Genomic DNA, 26,171 nt, shown 5'->3' with positions numbered 1-26,171 from the left:
TATTCCTTTGCCGACCGAGGACGGGAGCTCTCAGGGGGCGGCACTCAATTGGTCTGGCCAGGCGCCTGTAAGCTGCCCAGAGCTGCGTTGTCCTCCAACGCTGTAGCTCTGGGTGGCTGCATGGTGAGTCCGCAGTGTGTAAAAAAGCAGGCGGCTAACGGCACACGCTTCGGAGGAGAGCGTGTGTTCGTCTTCGCCCTCCCAAGTCAGCGCAGGGGTGGTAGCGGTGAGCTGAGCTAAAAAGAATAATTGGACAGTACTAAATTTATCTAAGTGATAAAGTGAGTTCCCTGGCAGAACCACCGCTTTGTGTAATTGACACACTCATTTTTTACACCAATAGGTCAAAAACCGACCCTATGCTGTATTACAGTCTGATCTTACTTTATCAGTTCTTGGAACTGTGAATTCTAGAGGGAAAATGTGAATGGAAACAATTGTCTTACCGCTGTCTGGCACCTGAGATTCGCTGAGGTCACTGTTTGTAGCACCAGAGGGGCAGTTCATTATCATGTACTCTGCATCTTCTGCTGCAATAGAAGACAGACCCAGCACAGCATGGGTTTAAGGCTGTGTTTCCATTAGCACCATGAATCCAGGCTGTAAAAGCACGTTTCATTCCAAAAACAAACCGAGACTGCCAAACATCAAATAAATAAATAAATAAACAAGTAAAAGACCAGGGCTGCATTTTCATTTTTAACCCCTGAAGGTACAAAAGGAAATGAGCGCTTGTTCAAACGGTTTCTTCTTAAGATACATTTGAGAGCGACTCAAGTATTACAAGGAGGAGACTGACAATTTGGATCCAGCCTGTCAGTACATTTTAAATCCTGTTTTGTGCACCTCATTGCAAAAATAAGAAAGTTAGCATCATTTTATTTGTGGGACACACGTGTCAATTGTACCTTAAAGGGTCAAATAAGAAAACCATCAGATTCTTTCACAGGCGACTCATTTACTGATTAATACTGCCTAATTGTTTTCTTTACAACACACTATTTGTGTGTGTGTGTGTGGTTGTATGTGTGTGTGTATTCGTGTGTGTGTGTGTGTGTGTGTGTGTGTGTGTGTGTGTGTGTGTGTGTGAATTGCAATATGCTAAATACATTAAGATTCTTTTTCTATACTGGTGTAGTGATTCAGCCAGAGCTGCACAGTAATTCAAGCAGGACCCGTGTCCAGCGATTAAAGTAATTCACCATCGAGAAATGATTGATCATTCTCCTGCTCCCCCAGACGTGAGGAAACCTGGCTTCAGTCTGTCTTTTATAAGCATTGAGGGACCTGCTATCTGCTGCATCTTTTTGCTTCTGGAACTGCTGCAGAAGAGCGGGCTTTGAAGCTACTAGGAATTCAGATTTTCTTCTGCCCTTCAATCTCTAGATTTTTTTATTTCTTTAGATAAAATTAACAGTGTTATTAATTTGCTCCGGCAACTGAATGATTTGAGGAATTTATGGACGCCACTGTCCGCCCCCAACAAACAGATTCCTGTAGCAAAGCAGACAGACAAATATGTATTTGATATACTGTATATTCAACATATACTGCCTGGCCACTTTATTGGGACCTGTCTACCCAATTGGATTTGGCATCGCCCTGGTGTTGGGCATGTTCTCCTGATATACCCTGGCTCCCTTGAAGGACAAATGAAGGCTGTAGTTTATTTAAGCAAAGTTGTGAATCCAGTCCACCCAAAAATGCTGCACTTGCACACTGGTGGTAAAGGCTACGTACACTTGAGCATGTTTGGGATGAACTTGGGATGATCATCACAATCCTCTGCCTACTGCTCTACTCCACATTTGTGAAATATTAGACTGAATGGATTAACATCCCTAAAGACACCTTCCAGCACCTTGTGGAGTCTATACCATGTTGTGTTAAGGCTTTGATCGGGGCAAACACGATGGTCCAACCCATAACTAGGTACAGTTCCTAATAAAGTGGCTACGCAATGTATACTGCAAACAAATAAGGCAAAGCTCAAATTATCACTGCTTGTGCTAAAGCAACATAATTCATTATACAAAAAAGAATAATGAAAAAAAAAGAATAATGAATGAATCTTCCAGGGTAAAATATGAAAAATTGTCAATATCTTATACAATTTAATGAAGAAACGCTCTTGACGCTTACTAGGCTGGTCCTGCAGTTTGGAAAGCAGGTCTGAGATGGACTTCTTTTTGGCTTGAGCGATGTAGCTCAGATTCTCACGGTCCAACACCAACAGAAAGGACTGCAGGTCAGAGATGAGCCGGTTTAATTCCACTGGAAACAAGAAAGAAGTCTGTGGCACTAGTGTAAGAGACAATCTGTGATCCCCAACAAACACTGTTAATCACAACCAGTGTACGGCTTCTAGAATGACAAGGTGGCAGATAAGGGCCGGTTTCACTTCTAGAATGACAAGGTGGCAGATAGGGGCTGGTTTCACTTCTAGAATGACAAGGTGGCAGATAGGGACCGGTTTCACTTCTAGAATGACAAGGTGGCAGATAGGGGCCGGTTTCACTTCTAGAATGACAAGGTGGCAGATAGGGTCCAGTTTCAAAATCCAGTTCAGTTATATAGAAGAAAATTCACTGAAATGATCATTTTAAAAATAATGTAATTATTTAGATTTAAAAAATGATTTAGCCGAGCTGATTTCAACGAAACTATAATGTTCTGTCTGTAAATATTTTGTAAAACAGACAGAAAGAAGATATCTTGCTAGCTGGCAGCCTGCTAAATGCTAGAATCTTGTTTTGCGAAACTTACCCCAGATTTTAAGGAGTTTTTAGTTTTAAACAACACACTCATGGGATATTAGACTTTATTAATTGGGGTTCCACACAAAATCTCATTGTATAAGACTGTGAACCAAAACTAATTTCAATACTACATTAAAAAAGACTTCTAGTCCAAATGTGTGTCTTTGACTTTTATATTATTCTTTTAGTATGACTACATCTATCACCACTGAGCATTTTGTAGCTAAAGATGAATCTTTTCAGAATGTAAACAAGGCCTGTCTTCTGCTGAATTTGAGGAGATAGAGAATGAAAAGTGATAAAAAGATATTTGAAACAGGAAAAGGATTTGCACTAACATGCTGTCACAAAGACGGCCGGAGTGGGTGGCGTCAGACCAGAAACAGGAACACAAACGACAGAGAGATGGGGTTTTGGTGAGGCTGAACGCGTGATCGCGTTCAGCATTTAATAAACAGAACAGAAAATAAAAAGGTTGGAACAGACAAAAACACTGGACACGGCACTATAGCCAAAATAAATAGACAAACAAAACGGACTACACAGACAAACGGTGCACGGAGACAAACAAACACGGTGAGTGAAAACACTTAACTATTCTTCTTCTTCTTATTATTACCTCCGTCTCCAATCCCGTTCTCCACTCCCGAACACCCAACCCTTAGTGCAAGAAACGTGCATCTATATATACTGTTGTGCTGGGATTCAATTACTAATTAATTACTCACTTGAATCCCAGCACGTGAATTCATTACGTGAAACCCCGTGTTCACATATTATATTTTAAATGCACGTGCGTGATGTGCAATCCCGTGCCTAAATACAAATCTACACTTTAAACACACGTGAAACACAGACCCGTTTATATCCCGTGTACCAATGACTATACACCAACATTAACATACGCAACATACAACACAACACACACAAATGCACACAGGGGCGGGGCGCATTGCCACATATACCCCCCCTTGTGCGCAGCACACATGGCCTCAACGGCCACCTCCCCCCTTAAAAACCCAGCAGTCCAGGACAAAGTCTCGGGCTGGGAAGGGAGGCTTCAGTGGGCCCATGGCTGGCCATGCTGTCAGCACCCCTGCCGGTAGTGGCACGGCTGACAGCCTGTTGGTCCCGTCCTGCAGCGAAAAAGCTGCGGGGGCAGGTGGTCCCCCGACCTCCCCCTTCTTCATAGCCGGCAGCTCCCTCCTGTGGGGCTCCGGCCACAAGAACTCCTGCAGCGAAACTGCTGCTGGGGAAAGTGGTCTCCAGACCTCATCCCCCTTCTTCGTGGCCGGCAGCTCCCCTTTCTGGGGCTCCGGCCACCGTACTCCCTGCGGAGGTACGGGCAGCAGAGGCAGCTCCAGCTCCTCTGCTCCAGGCGGTGGCGGAGGCAGAGGCAGTTCCAGCTCCTCTGCTCCTGGCGGTGGTGGAGGCAGAGGCAGCTCCAGCTCCTCTGCTCCTGGCGGTGGTGGTAGCGGAGGCAGAGGCAGCTCCTGCTCCTCTGCTCCTGGCGGTGGTGGAGGCAGAGGCAGCTCCAGCTCCTCTGCTCCTGGCGGTGGTGGAGGCAGAGGCAGCTCCTGCTCCTCTGCTCCTTGCGGTGGTGGTGGCGGAGGCAGAGGCAGCTCCTGCTCCTCTGCTCCTTGCGGTGGTGGTGGCGGAGGCAGAGGCAGCTCCTGCTCCTCTGCTCCTGGCGGTGCTGGCTCCCTCTGCTGTGGCGGCTGGGCATGTGCGCGCCGTGCTGCCTTCAGCAGCATAGCGAGAGGCTGCTGGGGGACACCAGCATCCTGCCCTTCTCCCCCCCAAAAATTTTCAGGGGGTTGAGCCTGTAACCCCTCCCCTTCCGGCTCTTGGGGCTGAACCAGCAGGCATTTTCCCTCTGCTGGTGGCTTGGGTCCCAGGGCTGTGGAAACCCCGACTTGCCTCCCTTTGGGCTGTGGACGCACCGACTCCTGCCTTTTGGGCTGTGGACGCACCGACTCCTCCCTTTTGGGCTGTGGACGCACCGACTCCTCCCTTTTGGGCTGTGGACGCACCGACTCCTCCCTTTTGGGCTGTGGACGCACCGACTCCTCCCTTTTGGGCTGTGGACGCACCGACTCCCCCCTCTTGGGCTGTGGACGTTCGGGCTCCCCCCACTCAGGCGTAGGACGTTCGGGCTCCTCCCACTCAGGCGTAGGACGTTCGGGCTCCTCCCACTCAGGCGTAGGACGTTCGGGCTCCTCCCACTCAGGCGTAGGACGTTCGGGCTCCTCCCACTCAGGCGTAGGACGTTCGGGCTCCTCCCACTCAGGCGTAGGACGTTCAGGCTCCTCCCGCTTGGGCTGTGGACGCTCAGGCTCCTCCCGCTTGGGCTGTGGACGCTCAGGCTCCTCCCGCTTGGGCTGTGGACGCTCAGGCTCCTCCCATTTGGGCTGTGGAGGCAAAACCAGCAGGCATTCACCCTCTGCTGGTGGAGATGGGGACAGCAGGTACTCACCCTCTGCTGGTGGAGATGGGGACAGCAGGCATTCACCCTCTGCTGGTGGGCCTGCTACCTGGGCTGCTGTTCCTTTTATCGTTGCCTCCAGGTAGCTGAGGAGAAACTCCACACCTTCCTCCAAGGTGTTTGGGGTGTGTTCCTCCTGATAGGCCTCCCATCTCTCACTGTCCATCATCCACAGGGCCCGGACGATTATGGGCAGAGACTGGGCCTCCAGCCCAGCATTTTCTAGGAACCAGCCCCGCAGTTTGATGGCGTCTTCTGCCATTGACCTTTTTTTTTTTTTTTTTTTTTTTTTTTCCAGACCCCTCCTGGTCTGACGCTTGGAGGCGCGGCTATCCCACGATGACACCACGTGTCACAAAGACGGCCGGAGTGGGTGGCGTCAGACCAGAAACAGGAACACAAACGACAGAGAGATGGGGTTTTGGTGAGGCTGAACGCGTGATCGCGTTCAGCATTTAATAAACAGAACAGAAAATAAAAAGGTTGGAACAGACAAAAACACTGGACACGGCACTATAGCCAAAATAAATAGACAAACAAAACGGACTACACAGACAAACGGTGCACGGAGACAAACAAACACGGTGAGTGAAAACACTTAACTATTCTTCTTCTTCTTATTATTACCTCCGTCTCCAATCCCGTTCTCCACTCCCGAACACCCAACCCTTAGTGCAAGAAACGTGCATCTATATATACTGTTGTGCTGGGATTCAATTACTAATTAATTACTCACTTGAATCCCAGCACGTGAATTCATTACGTGAAACCCCGTGTTCACATATTATATTTTAAATGCACGTGCGTGATGTGCAATCCCGTGCCTAAATACAAATCTACACTTTAAACACACGTGAAACACAGACCCGTTTATATCCCGTGTACCAATGACTATACACCAACATTAACATACGCAACATACAACACAACACACACAAATGCACACAGGGGCGGGGCGCATTGCCACACATGCACAAACGATAACAATCTGCATGTAAATGGTTAAACTCCTGTCAACACACACAGCACAATCCCACTTATGTTATTACAGTAAACAGCGATCAGCGGAGGGTTAAGTGGGAGAGTGTGTATCAGAGAAGCATTGTGTTGCTGCCCCTGTATATATTATTTTGTTAAATAATCCATTCTGCCCCGGCACGGCTACAGAGACATTGTACTAAAACAAGTGACTTCTTATCACGTTCAATGGCCTTTAATTTCTCTATGAAAAGAACGCCCAAGTCTCAGAGAATCACTCTGAATGAAGCCCTCAGACCACTAACACCAGAGTATCCTGCACACTACTCAATTGTTTTAGCATAATTCAGGCAGTTCTGCAGCAAAACAGCTGAAGTTGCTCCAGTGACTCACTTCAAGTTACAGGCATTCCCGCATCAACCCAAAACAGCCTAATATGGAGACTCAAAACCACAAACAAGAGGTGGACTGGAACATTCTCAAAGGAGTTCTTGTACTCCGAATTCTTCTTCACATAGGGCCGATATTTTGGGCTGCTGGTGGGCTTAGCCTATCCTCACTGGCAAAACACATCATATTCAGGGTGACCATGCAGCAGACTAGACAGATGTGTTAATCCAGATTGCAACCTTAGATCCATCTGTCCTCTTTACTTCTGTACTTAGTGGAAATGCACATTTGAACATGCACTGAGATGATGACATATATCCAAATATATTCAACATATTGATGTTATTATCCAAGTTGCCTTATGGTTAGCTCTGGTTGCTCACCCCTGTATTAAAGTGTACCATACGATGTATAAACAGGGGCTGAAGGACACATTTGGCGTGTTTATCAAGGTCTTCCATTGCAATTAGCTCACTTTTAGGAAACAGAGAATTGGGCTGGTTATGTTAATTCAAGAATGCTTTTGACCTTTTTGTTCCTACTTTTGAAAAATTTAAATTCTTATTTTTCTTTCATATGAAATTATGCACCCTGAAATTTGGAGAAAAACTCAGTAGTGTCACTTGAATAATCTGTTTTTTTCTAAGGTAGGTTTAAGGGGTGTACTAGTAATGATCTCTATAGTGTAAATATAGCATACTGCTGCAAGACAATAATGTACACAATTATGAATGGCCAAAAACAGTATGGCCTAGAATGCATTTAAGTAGAGACACTTAAAAAACAAATAATATGAATGATTTATGAATGAAAATCTCATTATTAATTTTAATTATCACAGAGCTATTAAAGCAAAAGAACATCAGTTTTTTTTTTTTAAATAATCTATCTAATCCAGTTAGATGCCAGGTAATCCAACTTGAATCTTGTACTGATTTTTAAAAAAACACGCTTGGAATAAAATATGAACTATCATCTCGTTTTCTAATATTCCGAAATCTGACCTTCCGCATGGCTGTGTTTATGCACCCAACTGTGTTGTCGTGTCTTGCAAAACAACTCACAGAGAATTCATTCAGTGCAGTCCAAGGCACGTGCTGTGTGCAACCTTTCTTTTCTTTCAAAACAAAATGAAAAAAAATAATTCAGTAATTAACAAAGCTATGATTTAAGAAGGACATTTTTCACATTTTGGAAATGTTTGTAAAGCCCACTCAGTTTTCTCTAAACACAGGGAAGGGGCTAAAGTTTTTTGTTCTTTCCACCATAACCCTTGTTCTGCATCAGTGGTGGAACTCTTGTCGACAATGAATTCCATAACATTGCTATAAGGAATCTGTTCAGTTTGACCGCTACCATGTAAATAATACCGACATACCATATTCTCTATGCTTTCCACACTCCGCTACCATCATATACAGTCAAACCCGCTTAATATCACTTCAAAGCGACTGACAGCATAAATGATGACAATAAGCGAAGTTGACATTATCAGGAGTTTGTCAAGAACCTAACAAACTAAACGACCGCGTACACATTTAAACCAAGAACATTTCTCTTCTAAGTCCTCGTACTTGCTTGTACGCATTCTTTTGGTAGTAGAAGCCACTTGAGAGTTGTGATCATAGGCACTCAGGATTGCATTCCTGTTTTAATAACCTTGAGTGTCAACCAAAGTGATATATTATAAGGAACTTGTCTCCATTGACTCCCATTATATCAGCTGGGTGATAATAAGTGGGGTGCGTTATTAAGCGGGGTGGACTGTCTATTTTCTATTGGTTTTGAAGCCATTCGCTCACCATATCATATTAAAGGCTGCAGTCACTAATTCCAGCCCAAGTAGACCAACAGAAGTTGCTCAACCTCAGGCTCACGTCAGCTTTAAAGGAACATGAACGTTATTGTCAAGCCCATCTCCTGCAACGAGGTTCCCAAAATGGGCGAACTTAAGACACAGGACTGCCTCTGGAACCCTTTTCCCCGTCACATGTGGTTGATCATCAATCACAGATAGAAGAGACACCTCCCCAGGGCCCAGCTGGAATCACCCTGAAGTATCAACCTATTGTTTTGTTCAACTTAACCTGTATAGAGCAGGCCCTTTAAACATGTCTGTGTCACTTACCTGCCCTGTCAGTTAAGCAGCATGCCAGTTAAACAGTGCAGACTGCATGCTGATAATAAGCTTGTTAGGTTCATGCATGGTCTGTTGTATCATTGTAGCTTCCTTTCTGTTTAAAAGCTGCATTTTGATATGTCACTCGTCGTTCTTTTTAAGCATGATCTAGTGCCAAGTCTGCTTTGAATCCCACGTTAACACCTTTGAAAGAGGACGTCACCTTCCGGGAGTTTGAAACTAAAGAACTAAGCAAACCACCCAATTATGCCGGGGCAAGTGTCTCTCGACATCTTAATGAGCTGGGAATGCTCCTTCTCACCACTTGAGAGATTTCGACACAACGTCCTGGACAGGGCATGTGACTCGGGCACCCTGCTTTCAAGTGTTTACAACACAAAGCAAACAGCGCTTACAGGGACATGTCTCATAATGTAATGTATTAGGTGAAAAGGCACATGAAATTGGCAAGATCTTATATAAGGTAATATGTACAGCTATGGCCATAAGTTTTGCATCACCTAGAATTTTAGGATTGCGACATCATTTAAAAACAAAAATAACTATATGAACATAATTTTGATATTTTATTTAACATCATGTAATCAAAGAAACTACAAAATGATATCGCAAGTCATAATAGCAGTACTGTTTTTTCATGTTAGATTTTGAAATGCCACATTTTTTCCATTTCTGCAACATAATTAAAAACATTTTATCAGTGCAGTAACAGTCAAGCGAGATCTGCTGAAGACATTGCCATTCACAGAGGACCCTGGTGCAAAGCAACACAGAAATAATCGCCAACATTGAGTTTATGCTTCTCTTTTGGGACAGTTATCCTGGGTTTCTGTGTGTTGGGAGCGCCCACCCACAAGCTTTATAATGGCATGGAAATGCCACAGTTCCATCTGCACTATGAAACCAGTCTGTAAAACTCAATCTCCTCTCATTCCCAGTATCAAACTGGGGCTGCAATCGGTTCCATCTGCAGCCTGCCATCTTCAATCCAATCTGCAACTGACTGTATCACGTTTTTGTGTGATGCCACTTCTAAATGAATTCCCCAGCCTCCAATATAACAGAATCCACAGCCTTCATGTTCAGCCTACATGTCTTTTTTCTACAATCAAACCCTTAGCACTGGACACTTATTAAGTTTGTTGGAGAGAGCGAGTTCTGCCAGCCTGCAATCCTAACTGGGGCTGAGGGAGTTCCAATTGAAATGGATTTGATCTCGGTCTGCTGCTGATGGAAACGAATGAGCTACAATGATTCCAGCTCTTGATTGAATGGTACCATAGTTAGATTTTCTTATTATGATCTCAACCAATACACACTGATAAGCCATTCAGGAACCATGCTACCAGATCAGTACAGCTGACTACCCAATCAGGACCACACTGCAGTATTTATTCCAATCCCACAGTGTTGCCATTGCTGGTAATGCTAATGGGTCTGCCAGAGTAATACAACAGAAACCCAATAGTACACCAATAGTAAAGGATGCTTCTTGTTCTACGCCACACTTTCTGACAGCGCCTTGATGCTTAGACACCTCCCTAATGCTTTGCAATCTCGCATGTTTACTCCACTTGACTGATTTTACAATAACAAACCCTAAACGGTTTTGTATAACAGATCTCAGACACTGTAAGGATTCCTCTGTTTTAATGAAGTTCTTTGGAAGAGCAATGAGGGAGCTGGGAAGGATCACTCCCCCACTCACTGTGTTCAAGGCAGACACTGATTCACTACCACCTGGTGCAAGCTGGCTACAGACATGTACCGTCTGACTTCCAACACCGTGACCGTTAACAAAGACAAAATCCACCGCCACGTCTGTAAACACAAAGAACAAACACTGGGACCTGCTCCGGTTAGACTGTATGTCAAACTACTGTATTGATGTACGTAAAGGGTGACATGAAGACTGCCAGCCTCCTCTTCAATATCCACGCTATAGAGCAGCCCTCGCCTCCGCGTTGGTGCACTTTAGAGTCCCCTGAGCTTTCTTTACCGGACACAGTTTAATAATCGTGTAAAATGATCACGAACAATGATGTCATATCGTTTTCAAATCGGCTACGTTTTCTGAAGCTGCAGCACAGCGGCAGTTTTCTGAAAAGATACCAATCATCTGAGACTTCCATTAGTTTTACATAAACAGTTCTGCGGACTCAGTCTCTCTCTGGGGATTTGGAGGGGGGGGGGAGGGGGGGTGTATTTCCGATTACTGCTCTGAAGCTATTACATACATTCCTTTACAATGATACAGCTGCAAACTCGACTCCACTCCGTAAGACAGAGCTGGCTGCAACAGAAGCTTCTAAGCATGAGGTTGAACGCCGTGGCAGAATCGCATAGCTTATAATATCTGCTAAATAAATATCTAACAGCATCTGTGGTCAGAAAAAGAAAAAGAAATCCTGTAAGATAACGTCTGCCCAGTACCCGATGTCAGTCTCTTCCAGGAATCTCGAATGATCTGTTGTTAGCACAAAAACATTACGCTGCAGTGTTTATGTAGTTTAACACAACAGTGAGGATGAAACGCAGTGTGTTACTCAGCAGCTTGCTAAATACTATGCACTACCCGTATGTGTGTTCAAAATACGGTATAATGCAGTGTGCTTTAAAAGAAAAGGCTAATTTGTATGTCCTTTGTCCAAATCAAGTCTCAAACATTGCTAGTTTTATCGTACGGTGTTTTTCCTTATTCTCCTTAGGTTATATAACATCTTAAAGTAACTCTCGAGATGATGAGTCGTGTCTCATTACCACCAATTTATTTAATAATAATAATAATAATAATAATAATAATAATAATAATAATAATAATAATAATAATAATAATAATAATAATAATAATGTTGTTACGATATTAACCGTACCGCTCATTGCAGTCCCTCTCCATCATGCTTTAAAAAATCAAGCTGGCCAAAAACTTTATTTATGCAAAGGATGGCGACAAAATGCAAGCACGCAAAGACGAAAAGCTGCAGAATCATTCTTTCTGACAACAAAAACACAACAAAATAAAAGCTGAACACTCTGTGTCACTCTTTGTCAATTACAGATACTTTCTTAGACCTTGTAACTCTTTTCCGTTGGGTATTTATTAGCAAAACGTTCTCCTTTCCAAAAAAAGTAGCGAAAGTTTACCTTTTTGTTGGTCCATTGTTGATACGATTCAAGAATATGCAACAACACCGTGTCTCTTCCAGATGTCACATACTAGTACACTCTTGCGTATACTCTGCGCTCCTTGTGGCTGTCAGGTCTGCTTAGCGTCTGAATGAATTGCAGTCAAGCAGACTAGCTACAGACAGCAACGCGAACAGAACTCCCCCTCGCCTGTCTTCAGAATGGTTACAGCACTGTGCGCACAGACCCCTGAACCAACATATTTCAGGAGGGACATTTTGGGTAAAAAAAAAACAAAAAAAAAAATCCTAAAGTCTCCAGCATAGTGCCATCTAAAGGAAAGCAAGCCGCTTACAAATTCTGTGATGCGGGTATTGCAGTATATAAAATAGCACCACCGTTACGTGGGCAGCTATGTAAAATACTACTACGACTACTACTACTACTACTAATAATAATAATAATAATAATAATAATAATAATTACCCTACTACCATCTGTCCAGAAACTACCATTTGTTTAATTACATTTCTGTTTTGTAAAATGTGTATAATTATTTCCCTAATTGGATTGCTTTAAGATACAATATTGAAAATTACAAAACATTTTTTTTACTAACTGCATTTAGTGCAATTTATTCCACAATTCACGATTTAAAATAAATGATCTGTAATAACAGTTGTTGCCTATAATAAGGTAATTCTCCTATATCAGTTACCATGTGCAATTACTGGACATAGAAATGGAAACACCTGCCCTATGTAGCAAAAACGTAGGTGTTGTCATTTATTGTAATGCAAATGTGTGCATTTCAGGGATGGAAATAAGACTCTCGTTGCATCCATTTCTGGTTTTACTACAAGTTTAATAAGACACAGTGAGCTTGTTACCTATACACTGTGGCTAATCAAGCGTGTAGTAAAACCTGGAATGGGTGAAACTGCTGTGCAATAGGAGTTTTATTAACATCCCTTTATCTGTTGCAAGTTTCAGGCTCATGGGATGAAAATATAAATTGAACAGACTTTGTAAGAGGGGAGATGGTAGATGCGTGCTTGACAGATATGGTAGATGCTTGTTTGACAGATATGGTAGATGCTTGTTTGACAGGTATGGTAGATGTGTGCTTGACAGGTATGGTAGATGCTTGTTTGACAGGTATGGTAGATGTGTGCTTGACAGGTATGGTAGATGCTTGCTTGACAGGTATGGTAGATGCTTGTTTGACAGGTATGGTAGATGTGTGCTTGACAGGTGTCCCAGAAGTCCTTTACTGAAGATTCACACACCCACTTTCCCTAAAGGTGATCATCAAAGAATTGTGACCTTCCACCCAATTGACAGTGTTATGGCAGGTGTTTCTAATTATTTGTCCATTCCTGTACCTGTAATAGGCCCTACTCCTATTAAAGAAGAGCATATTTAATGTTAGCAGTACATATCACATATGTAATGTTATATGAACCATCTTCTGCATTATGTAAACTTCTCCAATAGACTAACGTGGTGTTTAACTCCAAAAGTAAGACCCAAGCATTAGCGTCCCCTTGCATTGCATGCTGTCTGATGTGCCAAAGTGAAGGTAATGAATCTTTTGAAAAAATAAATCGGATAAGGGTGCTGAAAGCAAGGACACATCCATTGCTTTTTTATTGCTGACATTTCTCATAACTTCTAAAGATTTAAGAGTGATAAAGGTATTTAAATATATCACTGCTTTCTAACTTCAACCCTGTTAGGGAAAACAGTCAGGCATTGAGCAATAGATTTTTAACAGATCCTCATTAAAAACACACACACACACACAAAGAGCGGAGAAAAACATGAAGGATCCACAATCTTCGAGAACGATGATCATTTTTAACAGGAATAATAAATCAATGTCATTTTTTTTTTTTTTGTAAATGGTTGGACTCACTGATAGAAAAAAAAGAATACAAAAATATACACAGCTGTGTTCAGTATGCACACAGATATACAGTCTACTTACGACAGCATAACACACAGAAACGTGTTGGTTTGTGTGTGTCATAATCTTTATTTGGGAATATACTAAACCAGTATCATGCAGTAGCAACCCAACCAATTCATTTTCTAATAGCATTCTAAAACTACAGTAGCTCCCCTCCAGAAAACCACTCTCACCTTTCAAATCGCTAAACACTTCTACAGGTCTTCAATCTCACTCCACACATTTCAGAAATAAGCTGTTGAAATTATTTGTCATTTTAGAAAAAACAGATACAAGCTTGCTATTGCAGAGATGTTTGGCTGGCATGCACTGCAGTGTAATGCACGGAGTACAGCTAGTGTGCCTTACAACAGCAGCGTCGGACAAAATCATTTTGATTGCACTCCTGATGAAAACAGTTCCAGCTGTTACCTTCTGAGAGTCTGCCTAGTGGTCTGTGAAGACTGCAGTTTGGAGAAACCCCCCACTCCATCAACACTGAGAGGCTGCTGGGAAAGAGACTGAACCTTTCCCACTTGGAAAACGCACGGCTCTGAAAACAGGCGCCCTTTAAAAAGCAGCTATTTATTGGTTCAGTGTGCTTCTTCCAGTTGGGGTGGTACCTTCTGAATTCTCTTAAAGGAGCGATAACCAGGTTTTTTTTATTTAAATCCATTTTGGTTCATTTTTTGTTCTTCACCTAAGGAGTTTTCCAACAGTATGCAGTAATACAACACCATAGATGAAAAATAATAGGCAATGTTCTTCAGAACAACAAAAGGGGGAGCAGATGCTGTGGCTCACAGTACTTTGATTTGAAAGCTGAAAGGTTACACTCTTAAAAGAAAAGTGATTGTAGCCCAGTGCAGTCTATTTCAATGAGGGTGGCCATTATTTGTTTTAAGCACTGTTTTTTTGTTTCACATTTTAAGTATGACGCTGTAAAACAAAATGTGATTGACACTTGGGTTGCCTTGGTAACCTGTGGACAGCATAAAGCATTAAGCTGTGAACAGCCACAGAGAGATTCTGGACCAGGTCTTGCCAACAGCTATGCAGTGTAGCTTTGCAAGGTTCAAGTTCACGTTTACCTTCCCACGACAAGCTGTTGTTTCCTGGCTTGCCTGTTTGCTCCTCTGCATTGTTGCATCGCCACCTGGTGTTTAAAGCTGGATGAAAATGAAACAAGGAATATGGAAATTCTACATTGATGTAGGTACGTTTGTGGTCCAGAAACTCTCAAATGTTAAATCAATCAAGAACATGATACATCAACAGGTTTACTGTTTACTACTGATGAGCAAGCCAGCGCAATGTGATGACAATGCATTTAACAAAAAAAAATATGAATAAATATATGCATGTTATGTCTGCTGTGCACATGGTTATACAGTGCAGCCTTGTGAAGGTCTTACAGTGTACCATGTTACAAAAATATTAACTCTCTTCCAATTGCATATATTGTACACATCCCATTGAAATTTAAAAGGGCAAATGGGGTTGTAACAGGGCTTGGAGCCCTGTACATTGATTGATTTATTTATTTTTAGAACGGGGTCTCCCCCTCCGCCCCTGTGCAGGTTATTGTTTTGTATTTCTGACGTCACCATCCGCCATCCCTGTCACAGGGGTAAATCAGGGCAAGTTCGCCCAGCCTGAAATGCTACACCTGTGATGGCGAAACTGAACAAACATAAAATAAGCTCCATCAGGAACAGGAAACGGCCTTTATTTGTACATTCCTACTCATAGCTGCAGTGAGAGATATAATATATAGAGTTGCTTTGACCCTGGGCAGGTCTGTGTCTATGGTTGCTTTCATTTCTTTTTCTACATAAATATTTCATTGACAGGACTCATTAAATCACATGATATGATATAGCACAGTAACTGGCCAGAAAAAGATTTCCTGTCCTTCACATTTGTTTTGTGAAGACATTTTTTTAAAAAATTTTCTGGATTAAAAGAGTGACACTTTTTTCTTCAAGTCGTTCCGTTTCCAAAGCGATAGCCTGTCAAATTCTTTGATCTCCATTCCAAACAAGTGCTCAAAGTCCTCCGGTGACAGATGCCTCTATATAAAAGAAATAAAGAAAATGATAGAACATGTTATAATACACAGCAGACTCAGATGTTGGTGTAATAGAATTGATCACAAATATACAACAGGGTGCTGTAAGATCCAAGATGATTTCGCTCAAGGTCAGAGTGGCAGTGTGTGAACACCGGTTATTAACTATGCACTCCAAGTCCAGTATTTTCTGCATAAAAACACCCCAACTACAGCTCTTAACACTTGTGAAGTCAGGAGCCAATCTGTCAGCTCTGATTTCTTTCGGACGGTTTTATCTCCAAGTAAGACACTCAAACATTTATCAAGTGTAAAGTTTTCTGTGAGAGCGACCCAGTGTCCAGATCTCCTACCTCGAGTCTTGTTCTGTCGACTCCCACCGGGAGTTTGCTACGCCCTCTGTGGGTCACAATTAACATTTCATAAGGATAAATCTGGAAAAAAGGACAGAAATACCAACCGTTACATATCCGGGAAAGTTACAGAACATTTCTTTATTTTTTCAAGATTTAATGATAACAAGACCAATTTGAATTCTATCAAGAATAACTGAAGTTATCAGTGCAATTATTGGATAAGTCCTAATTAAAAAGAAGCGGTTTGTGATTTATTTAAAGGAGTGCTGAAGGTATGCATATTAATACTATCCACTTACTGAAAAGACTTAAGGCAAGATGTATTGATGGTGTCAAGTGTGTTCGTGGGTTTGTGAAAATAAAATGAGACACATTGAATTGTGACAATGCCCATGCAAAGCTGGGAGATTTCTGGACAAGATACTTCGATCTCAGGAAACTCTGGGGGACCTTAAAATGTTTCTAGCTAATGAAATAATTCCATTAATCCTACCTGGCATGTCAAAATATCCTTCTTTAGGGTCCCTGAGTGGCTCACCTGTAAAAGCACAGGTGTGGTGTGCAGGTTGAGCCGTACAGCGCAGGTTCGCGTCCTGGCTGTGTGGAGTCGCCAGTCTTCGCTGGGTACTCTGAAAGGAGAGTCGCATTGGCTCTGGTGCTCCCGTGGGTTAGGGAGGTAAAACCATCAGGAACTGTTTCTCCTCATCGCGCTACAGCGAACCCTGCTGGCCAGGCGCCCAGTGAGCTCAGAGCAGACACCTGTAGGGCTCCAGGCCTCCAGAGGCCAGTTGCTCACTGACATCTTTCTTTAGAAATCTGAGATCTGAAAATCCAGGATTGTTATAAAATATTTCTCTTTTCAAAACGTGTTTATGGAAGTGTTTCATTAGCTACAGCCAATTTGACCAAAGACAGCATTGACAAAACTGGAATGCCATCTTAATTTCTTCAGATCGTCAATAAATTTCAGGCTCTGGGTTTAGTAACAGTACCTTCTGTTCAAGCATACTTGGCAGTGAGTTTCCTCTGTCCATCCTTCCCCTTTGTGCATCACCATTCTACAGAGACACACAACATTAAACAGAAAGCCACATCAACCAGATTCACATTGCAGTGCCGAACAGGTAATTAAGAAAACTTGTTTATGTGTTAATCACAATGCTCAGTGTGGCCCATTTAAATAACGAGGCAGGGTTATGCATTGAGTTACTGTAAATGAAAACACACAGTAGTTCTGTTGTACAGCTATAGCCAAAAGTTTTGAATCAGCCTATATAATTAACTAATGTTGCTTCATAAAGCCAAATGAAACCTGCTGAATAATGGGATGTTAACATATTGAATTTGACACCGCTTTGTAGTTTTCCATATACTTAATGAAAAAACGAATTGAAAAATGTGACATTTCGAAATCAAACATGAAATACTGCACTACTATTATGGCTTCCGGTAGACTTTTGCGATATCATTTTGATTACATGATGTTAAATAAAAGATCTAAATTATGTTCATTTATATACTGTATATAAATTAATTATGTCTCAATCTTAAAATTCTAGGTGATGCAAAACCTTTGCCACAGCTGTCAGTGCCCATGCAGATTGTTAGGCTTGTACGGTATAACTGTACTACAGTTTGGAGTAAAAATTTCTTACCTTCATAATTTAAAAGTATTTTATGTTAAAAAAAACATAAATAATAAAGGCAGCCTTACCTGAAGACCTGTAAAAATGTAAAAAAAAAAAAAAAAAATGCAAAAAAAGAAAAAACAATTATGCCTTTTCCACCAAATTTGTAAACGACAGCAATTTTTATGTTACAGATTATAAAAGAGATTATATATTTTAGGTAATTCTATGTATTTTATTTGCATATAAAACAGTGATTTTAAATAGATGACTCTCAAATTAAATATGAAAATAAGTAGCTATATTATGTTTAATGATCTTCTGTTTAATAAAGAGTCACTTGTTTATTTTACAAAATTGAACTATATAATTAAAGGTTTAGAACATTAATGTGGAAATTTCTCCTTTAAAAGAAAGGAGTAAATCAGAGTGGAGTAAACAGATTTTGAAAATATGGCACTCTGTCTCCTATGGTATAATATTGCCTTGTTCGATATGCAAACAACTCATAACTTGGGCTGTATTTTCTTCACTGTGAAAAAATGCCTTATTTCACAGCATATCACGGTTTTTAATAAAACAGGTATTTCAAGATATTTCACGATGAAACATATTTATTAAAGCAGAAAAAATACCGTTCTCACGTTCAAAATGGATCATTTTCTCTAGCGTTATTATACAACAAATGTTCCCAAATATTTAAATGCTTACCTGAAAAAAAGGAAATGCTACATTGTAGAATATTTCCTTTTTTTTATGTCCACCTTTTAAAAACATTCTGTTTTTACCTTTATCAAACTAAATACAAACATAAATAAATGTAAAAATAACAACAGGCATGTGAAATGTTCTCTCCGTGTACTGGCCAGAGCGGTCTTTAGCAGAAATATTTCCGATCTTTGATTGCATGAAGACATTTTAAAGAAATGTTGCAGCTGTAGGAGTGTGTTCAGTCGTTTACCGGAAGCAAACTAAACTGGCTGCCAGGTTCCTAAATGCAGAGTAACAGGCAGTGCGTCAATCAGGCAAACGTTTGCTGTATTTATTTTAAGCGAAAAAAAAAAAATGTACACTATTCTTTCAGAAATGAGGAACAACTGATATTACACGGCAAAGGCATGATTTCACGAAAATCGTGACATCCGAGCTAGCTGTGAAAAAAAATACAGCCATACTCATGAGAAGACTCTTGAGAAACAGCAGTACAGACAGTAAACCACAGCAAGGAATCAACAAACAGCTACCATACCTTGTCCCCCGTTATTACTTTCTGGTGATGAAAACTCTGCAGACTGGAGCTGGGGGGGTGGGGTGGCAGACAGTGTCAGATACAGGTAGAGGCAAAAAGATTGTCAACCAGTGACCAATACATGGCATGCTATGCATTACAATACATGGGAATTGGATGAACTGGCATCTCAGCCCATTGAATGGAAAGGCACGGGCTGGATGCAAACTGCAAACCATACGGTTCAGCTAAAGAGAGGTAAGTGCACGTCTTATGCTGATGCCAGTATTATTAGTAGAAACACATGACATGCATCTCCTTGCTACTCCCCCAGCAAACAATAGAACATTGGCAGCATTTAACACATCGGTATCATGATTTAACTCCTCTAATGGATTTCCCCACTCAGAAGCCTGTTCTCTTCTAGTGCTCTGGATGCATCCACTAGTTATCTGTTAATAATGCAACTCAAAAGTCATAACTGGCATACCCTGGAGAGGCTGTTCCGGCTGCAGACTGGGAGAGAGGCTGATTTGAAGGTGCTTGAGGAGTGAACTGTGTAAAAAAGGCAGGAATTGGAGTGTGTGAACTATAGCAGGTATATTCTAAAATACTAACCTGGATTTATGCACGGCTAAATTGACAAGCTCTGGACAAAAGTTTTGCATCACCCTATAGAATTAACACATTTTGCTTCATAAAGTCGAATGAAAGCTGCTGAATAATATTACGTTAACATATTGAATTACATACCGCAGTTTTCCACATATTTCCAACTGACAAAAATTGAAAAATGTGAAATTTTGAAATCTAACATGAAATACTACTGTACTACTATTATGGCTTCCGGTAGACTTCTGCAATATAATTTGTAGTTTCTTTGATTACATGATGTTAAATAAAATATCTAAATAATGTTTATGTAAGTTTATTTTTTTTAATTATGTCTCAATCCTGAAATTCTAGGTGATGCTAAACTTTTGCTGTATTAAAATTCACATTTGTTTCTGTTGAAGAAAAACAAATCCTGCACTACACAAATGTTCCAGCAGGTGGTGCTAAGTGGTCATAAACACAATCTAAAAATGCAATAGAAAATAATGGCAATACAGTACTAAATTATTAAAACTCTGATATCATTATTACAACTAACCAGGGTGGATTATTTATATTGTTACATACAGAACTTTTTTTTTTTTTAATTATTAATTTGTAACCCTGTATAAATATATTAGTGTATCTATATATATTGAAACTTGTCATTACTTAATAAAAAATACAAGGTTATTCCTTTTAGAGTCTGGTTGACAATGTTTCAGGAAAGATACAGAGGACTATTTTAGCCAATCTGTTTTCCAGTTTTCAGACCAATGACGTGAAACGTATTTTGTGTTCCTGTCCAAACAGCACACTCAAGACACAAGAACATTGTGCAGGAGTCCACAGATGCTTCAAACACTCACTATGCAGCTGGGTCCTGTCGGGCAGGGAGCGGGTTTTCCTCCGAATGGGTATCGATTTCTCAATTTCTTCCTTCAGGATCAATTTCCCCAGGTTGGATTGGATCTGAAAAATATATATATATATATTTTTAAATGCGTCTCCAAGGATGTGCCTCCAACAGGGGCAGGATATTTTATGAATCGCACAGTTTCAATCTCATCAGAGTTGGTTAGTAGTTGCAACGCATTAGATGGGAGTGTACGCACTAAAACGTTTTTTGGAAATGTCCCTAAAAAAAGAATATTCCTTTTTGTAAATTCTTCAGCGGCACCACCTGCTAAAATGAGCTCGTCAAGAATGCCACTAACTGGGGGTGCCACTTTGTGAAGCAATGCTAAAAACACACGAACAGGACATTCTGGAAGTGCTAGATGCCCATTGCCTCATGAATACATTTTCAGCATGACACCGGAGCGCAGTTCAGCCTTTGGAGCTTCTGACTGTCCTACTGTAACTAAAATACTGCTGTTCAACCTGTTTTTACAAGTAAACACTTCTATATTGCAGAATTGAAGTGGATCATAACAGCATACTCTACTTTCGATTTGCTTGCTCTAAGCGTTTTATGGTAAGCATGCTGTAAACCTTGGGGCTTTCGGCACCCCCACTATAAACCCTCTTCCAGCGCCACTGCCTGGCAGCTCCGTGTGTACCTTGCTGAGCTCTTGTCTCTGAAGTCGCTGCACTTCCTCTGACAGATCTCCGTCATCATACTCCTCTTCCTCTTCCTCACCTGTTTTTTTAGTAGCCGCCCGTTTCCTCCACTCAGTCTCTGTAGAAAGAAAGGGGCTTATTCCCAAGTGCAGTATTATGATGGTTAACAAGACATGCCAGTAGCATACATACCACCACCTAAGAACATTTCACTTCTGATTTGACAAACAGCTTAAAAGACAATCCCAAGCTACAGTATACTTCCTGGATAATCAATCTCTCAGTAAACCCTGGCAATGCATTAGGATTCTTATTCATTTAAAGCAGGTGCTTTAATATGGAGTTATAAGGCAAAATATATTGCAGGTATTCAGCTACTTTTGCAGATTTAAAGCTGTTGATCAGAATTCTAAAGCTGAGTGAACATGAAGTTTCAGGAGACTAGGTTTCAGGCCACTGCATGGCACACGAGGGAGACTTGAGGTTTGATACAGCAAAGCTTCAAAATAGGTCTGAAAAAGTAGCTTTGTGCTTTAGGTAAAGCTTTTATGTAGGCGTTTGCATTTTTTCATATCGATTCCCTTTCCAGAAGAGTAGATGACGGTATCTAGCTCTTCTTACCCACAGCTGCGAGGGAGGGAGGGCAGGGCCAGTAGTCAGTCTCAATCTTGGAAGGCTTGTTTGGGTCAGGAGGTTGGGCGGCTGGGAACTTGGATGATTCAATGATGATATCGTCTATGTGTTTACTGAGAGGGACTGCCATGGAGGGTTCTGAAAGCACAGCCACACAAACCAAACAAAAGCAGATTTATTTCACAGCTAATTTACGGAAACATGGCTAGTTTTTAATTCTGTTTTGCAAATTCACTTTATAACGATGCACACACACTTTCCATCTAAAACGGGACATTTAACATGTACAGATAGGAATCAGAAATTGAAAGTGAATTAAAAAAATATATCGAGTACTTCTTTTTACTTCCAAAACCTTCATATGTTTGTATACAAGAAAAATAAATATAATTTAGTTAGCAAGTATAATTTAGGGCAGCAGTGTGGAGTAGTGGTTAGGGCTCTGGACTCTTGACCGGAGGGTCGTGGGTTCAATCCCAGGTGGGGGACACTGCTGCTCTACCCTTGAGCAAGGTTCTTTACCTAGATTGCTCCAATAAAAACCCAACTGTATAAATGGGTAATTGTATGTAAAAATAATGTGATATCTTGTAAGAATTGTAAGTCGCCCTGGATAAGGGCGTCTGCTAAAAAATAAATAATAATAATAATATGTAAGCAAAAAAAAAATATACATTCATTAAGCTGATATTTCAAACCAGTACCAAGTTTTAAGTTATGGAGAAAAAATGTGCAATATACTGTTACCTCCTTTTTTGTAGATTGGAGGTTTCTTGTAGATATTTGCACCGTTATCTGAGAAGAAAAAAAGGAAGCCGGGTCAGTCCAGTTTAAGTGCACCAAATTCTAAGGAAGTGACACAAATAATAATTGAATAATTGAATCAAATTGTATTTCAGGTGCTTTCCCTCAAAGGCAAGTCATTGAAGGGGTTGTGCATTCCCCCCGGTCCAGATGAGGTGGGAGGACCCAGTAGTGAAGCAACAGACAATTAAAACAGCTGGAGGTGGGGCTCATTTTGTGGGCAGGGGTGGGGTGCAGCTCTGAGAATGCTCTACCTGGTCTGTGAAAGTGCTGCATCCCTGCTGCGCTGGAGCTGCGACGGCTGTGAGCTGCAGAAGCCACGGAGACGCTTCCTGGAGATCTCTGGTCTCCCCACTCGCCCGGCTCCTTGCAGGTGAAATTCTAGGAAGAGAAAGACTCTTTGGAAGCGTAGATTCATCCGTGAGCACCTTGTAGAGCAAGACGCACCACTCCGAGAATGACTGCAAACATCAGCGTTAAAAACTAAAAAGAGGTCATCTTCTCGTTTACTTGTTTATGATCGCTATGAGAGCTAGAAAAGGATACAGGTGCAGCCATTTGCCATATTAACTATTACTATAGTACGCAATGGCAAGGGCAGAAAGTGTCTCTGTGCAAGTGTTATAAATTAAAGGGACATATGAAAAAGCTGGTAAACTTCAAAGTGTCTGCAACAGTCAACCATGGTGATGATTTATGAGGTTGCATGAATCTTGATCATATAATAAACTAAGAAACTGATTACAGCAATTGGTCATCCAAGGTCTACTGTATTTCTTCAAAGATCTAAACGGCTTGATAAGTTAGTGAAATAGGAACTTGATGAAATGTTAGCAGTTTCGTAAGTTTCATTAGTCTCTAAAATTCATCCACTCCCACTCTTGTTTTTCTTACCTCTGGAGAAAGTGGGGGTGATATCGATCGTGGAGACATGGATCGCTTGGAGGGAAAGAAAGATTTTTTTCAGTAGTGTTTAATTATAAAACAAAATCTGTGTGCAAAAGATGAAGGACTCATACTTTATTAATTAAACAGCACAGTGCATTTGCTCAAAACATGCCTATTATGTTAGCAGAACGATCAGCAAGCCATTATTAACCTGAAATATACCTGACAGTATATTTATATTACTAGACAGAGCCAACAGTTTGTGCATTTAATCTCCTTAACAAAATACCTTCAAAGTAAAGAATGCAATGTGCATTTGTTTCTAATAGCCCCAGTTACTTACAATAGCATAATACTACAGTAGACACCTGGGGTATATTATTCAACCACACTGTACCGTCAATGTGCAGTTTACAAATACTGTGATTGTAATTGTAACCCCTATTGTATAGCGGATTGAGCAGCTTTTAGAGTACATCACACACCTGTTTTTTTTTTTTTTTAAAGGGACCATAATAATAGATCATAGATAAATAAATATTGGTAACTAAAACAATGCTACAATGAAATTTAAGGGAAGAGCCCAACCTCTCTACTTCTCGGGTGGTCTGAGTAATTAAAATGTGGTTCGTAGATCATTAAATCGGGGCGCTCGATGTCTAATATCGCTTTGTCTTTGGGGATGGCGGCCAAGTCCTTGTACCCCAACACTTGGTTATCCATTCTTGCCTGGAAAATAATACAAAGAGCAGTTACTTTGCTTATACATACCAAACACACAATATAGATGATTTGAATTGAAATGCAGATTTGAATATAGTAAATGCAGGCGAAGGAGTGGATTTGATCAATCTATACTCTGTCGCCACAGCTGGATTTTATTTGAGAATTTTACAGCACTGGCCAATCCACCAGGATCGCACCTGTTTTTAAGGGTAATCCCGGGATAACCAGGGAAGGTGGTCGATGCTATCCAGGATAATTCCCAATGCTGTAAAATACTATAAAATCCAGGTGTGGCTTATCCCCAAAAGGTATAGGTTGATAAAATGAACCCACAAGTCAAACCAGCCAATTGTTGATTTTAATTGCGTAAACTTGCCATGTAAAGATGGAAAATGACAACATGATCAATGACACACAGCTATTTTGAAAACTATGTTGACCAGTGGCCACATTATGTATTTCCTACAAAATCTCTCCCTATAGGATTATTTTACTCAGTCTTCTTCCTAATAGCATTCTGATCTTTTAGATATGTCAATGAAATGAGGACGGCAATGTGTTGCAAAGTAAAGTGCTCCAGAGAATCAGAACTCAAGTGAAACACTGGGATGGTTCAGACTGCTGCGCCCCGTGGCTGTGAGCACTGTGTGTGATGGAAACGAAGCTCTCTGGAGGGGTGAATGAAGAAGGCTGCTCTCACCACGATGGTTGCTGAGGGGGAGCCCGGCACACTGGGTCCCCGGGAGGAGCACACACTCCCCGGGGAGGTTCGGCGCTGCTGCTGCTGCTGCACGGGAAAACAAACATTTTGAACTTTGACATCTTTTTCCCCCAACCGACGAATGTGGGTAACTGTTGTCAAAGCGCTCCACAACACCGCTCTGTGTTACCTTACCTTTTGCATCATTTCACTTCTAGCAATTTTCTGTACGCTTAATGTCTCGCACCAGTTATTCTATAAGACAAGTGAAAAAGAGAATGGATCATATTTAACAACTGCTTCAAACAAACCTAGTTTTCTTCCTTGTTTACCCTTAAAACATAGCGAAATATTACATGAAACTGGAAATGTTTTCAAAAACTACAAAGTGGTATGTAATTTAATATGTTAACGTAACATTATCCAGCAGGTTTAATTTCCTTTTATGAAGGAAAATTAGTTCTATAGGGTGATGCAAAACTTTTGGCCATAGCTGTATATGTTGAGCCTAATTAAAATCACAGTCCAATCTGGACAGGCTCAAACTGGTGTGCAACAGGATTTGCGTCCCAAGTACCGCACTGCTACTGCAGACCGCTGGATAATGGATTCCACGTTGTACACACCTGGTAGTGCAAGGTAGATCATTTCAGTAAAGCTCAGTCTCTTGAATCCTCACTGGATGTGCAGTTCTTTGGACAATTAAGTTAAGTGACTTGATTCTGAAATGGAAGAGGATATTTTTAGACTGCACATGCAGATCTCTTGCTCGACCTGATCTCAGCTAATGCACTATTGCACTACTATGTCATTGTAGATATAACTTCCTGTAATCTTAACTTGTTGCATCCGAGTTCATCTTGTATTTTAGTAGCATTATTTGCACTTGCTGTAAACAACACTGTGTTTAAATATTAAGCTTGCATTGTAACCCTTCACTGCCCGGTTGGATAAAGGTGTCTGCCAAATAAATTATAATAATAATAATAATAATAATAATAATAATAATAATAATATTCTTAAGAGATGTACGAACAGGGTGGAAAACGGGGGTGAGTTGGGGTCCACGCACTCCATTAAACACTCAAAGTCATGTGTCACCAATATTCAGACATCACCTTTACTGCTTCACTAACTATGTATCAGATATC

The 26,171-nt window shown here is 41.1% G+C and overlaps 2 protein-coding genes across 4 annotated transcripts in view; both read right to left on the bottom strand.

The window, feature by feature from the left end:
* Positions 1-12,102, bottom strand: part of LOC117971674 (actin filament-associated protein 1-like 2) — a 28,827-nt gene extending 16,725 nt beyond the window's left edge. The window contains exons 1-3 of one of the 3 annotated variants that reach the window (XM_059013690.1): positions 11,897-12,102; positions 2,143-2,274; positions 447-530 (exon numbers count right to left, since the gene is read on the bottom strand). In XM_059013690.1, the coding sequence (XP_058869673.1) occupies positions 447-530; positions 2,143-2,274; positions 11,897-11,912 (232 nt within the window). In that variant the 5' untranslated portion in view covers positions 11,913-12,102. The remainder of the gene's footprint in view (positions 1-446; positions 531-2,142; positions 2,275-11,896) is intronic. The other 2 variants (XM_059013691.1, XM_059013692.1) reach the window with 2 other exon arrangements.
* A 1,397-nt stretch (positions 12,103-13,499) lies between these two features.
* LOC117971667 (dematin-like) overlaps positions 13,500-26,171 on the bottom strand; it is a 28,500-nt gene continuing 15,828 nt past the window's right edge. The window contains exons 2-16 of the mRNA XM_059013656.1: positions 25,647-25,742; positions 25,217-25,275; positions 25,021-25,111; positions 24,183-24,323; positions 23,601-23,645; positions 22,961-23,087; positions 22,650-22,697; positions 21,891-22,040; positions 21,269-21,387; positions 20,576-20,678; positions 19,603-19,667; positions 19,126-19,182; positions 17,249-17,314; positions 16,254-16,334; positions 13,500-15,903 (exon numbers count right to left, since the gene is read on the bottom strand). Of these exons, the coding sequence (XP_058869639.1) occupies positions 15,790-15,903; positions 16,254-16,334; positions 17,249-17,314; positions 19,126-19,182; positions 19,603-19,667; positions 20,576-20,678; positions 21,269-21,387; positions 21,891-22,040; positions 22,650-22,697; positions 22,961-23,087; positions 23,601-23,645; positions 24,183-24,323; positions 25,021-25,111; positions 25,217-25,227 (1,218 nt within the window). The 5' untranslated portion in view covers positions 25,228-25,275; positions 25,647-25,742 and the 3' untranslated portion in view covers positions 13,500-15,789. The remainder of the gene's footprint in view (positions 15,904-16,253; positions 16,335-17,248; positions 17,315-19,125; positions 19,183-19,602; positions 19,668-20,575; positions 20,679-21,268; positions 21,388-21,890; positions 22,041-22,649; positions 22,698-22,960; positions 23,088-23,600; positions 23,646-24,182; positions 24,324-25,020; positions 25,112-25,216; positions 25,276-25,646; positions 25,743-26,171) is intronic.

The sequence above is a fragment of the Acipenser ruthenus genome, chromosome 46, assembly GCF_902713425.1.
Source record: "Acipenser ruthenus chromosome 46, fAciRut3.2 maternal haplotype, whole genome shotgun sequence".
Taxonomy (NCBI): Eukaryota; Metazoa; Chordata; class Actinopteri; order Acipenseriformes; family Acipenseridae; genus Acipenser; species Acipenser ruthenus.
Note: the sequence above shows the minus strand (reverse complement) of the source record. Positions and strands in the feature narration are given on the sequence as shown.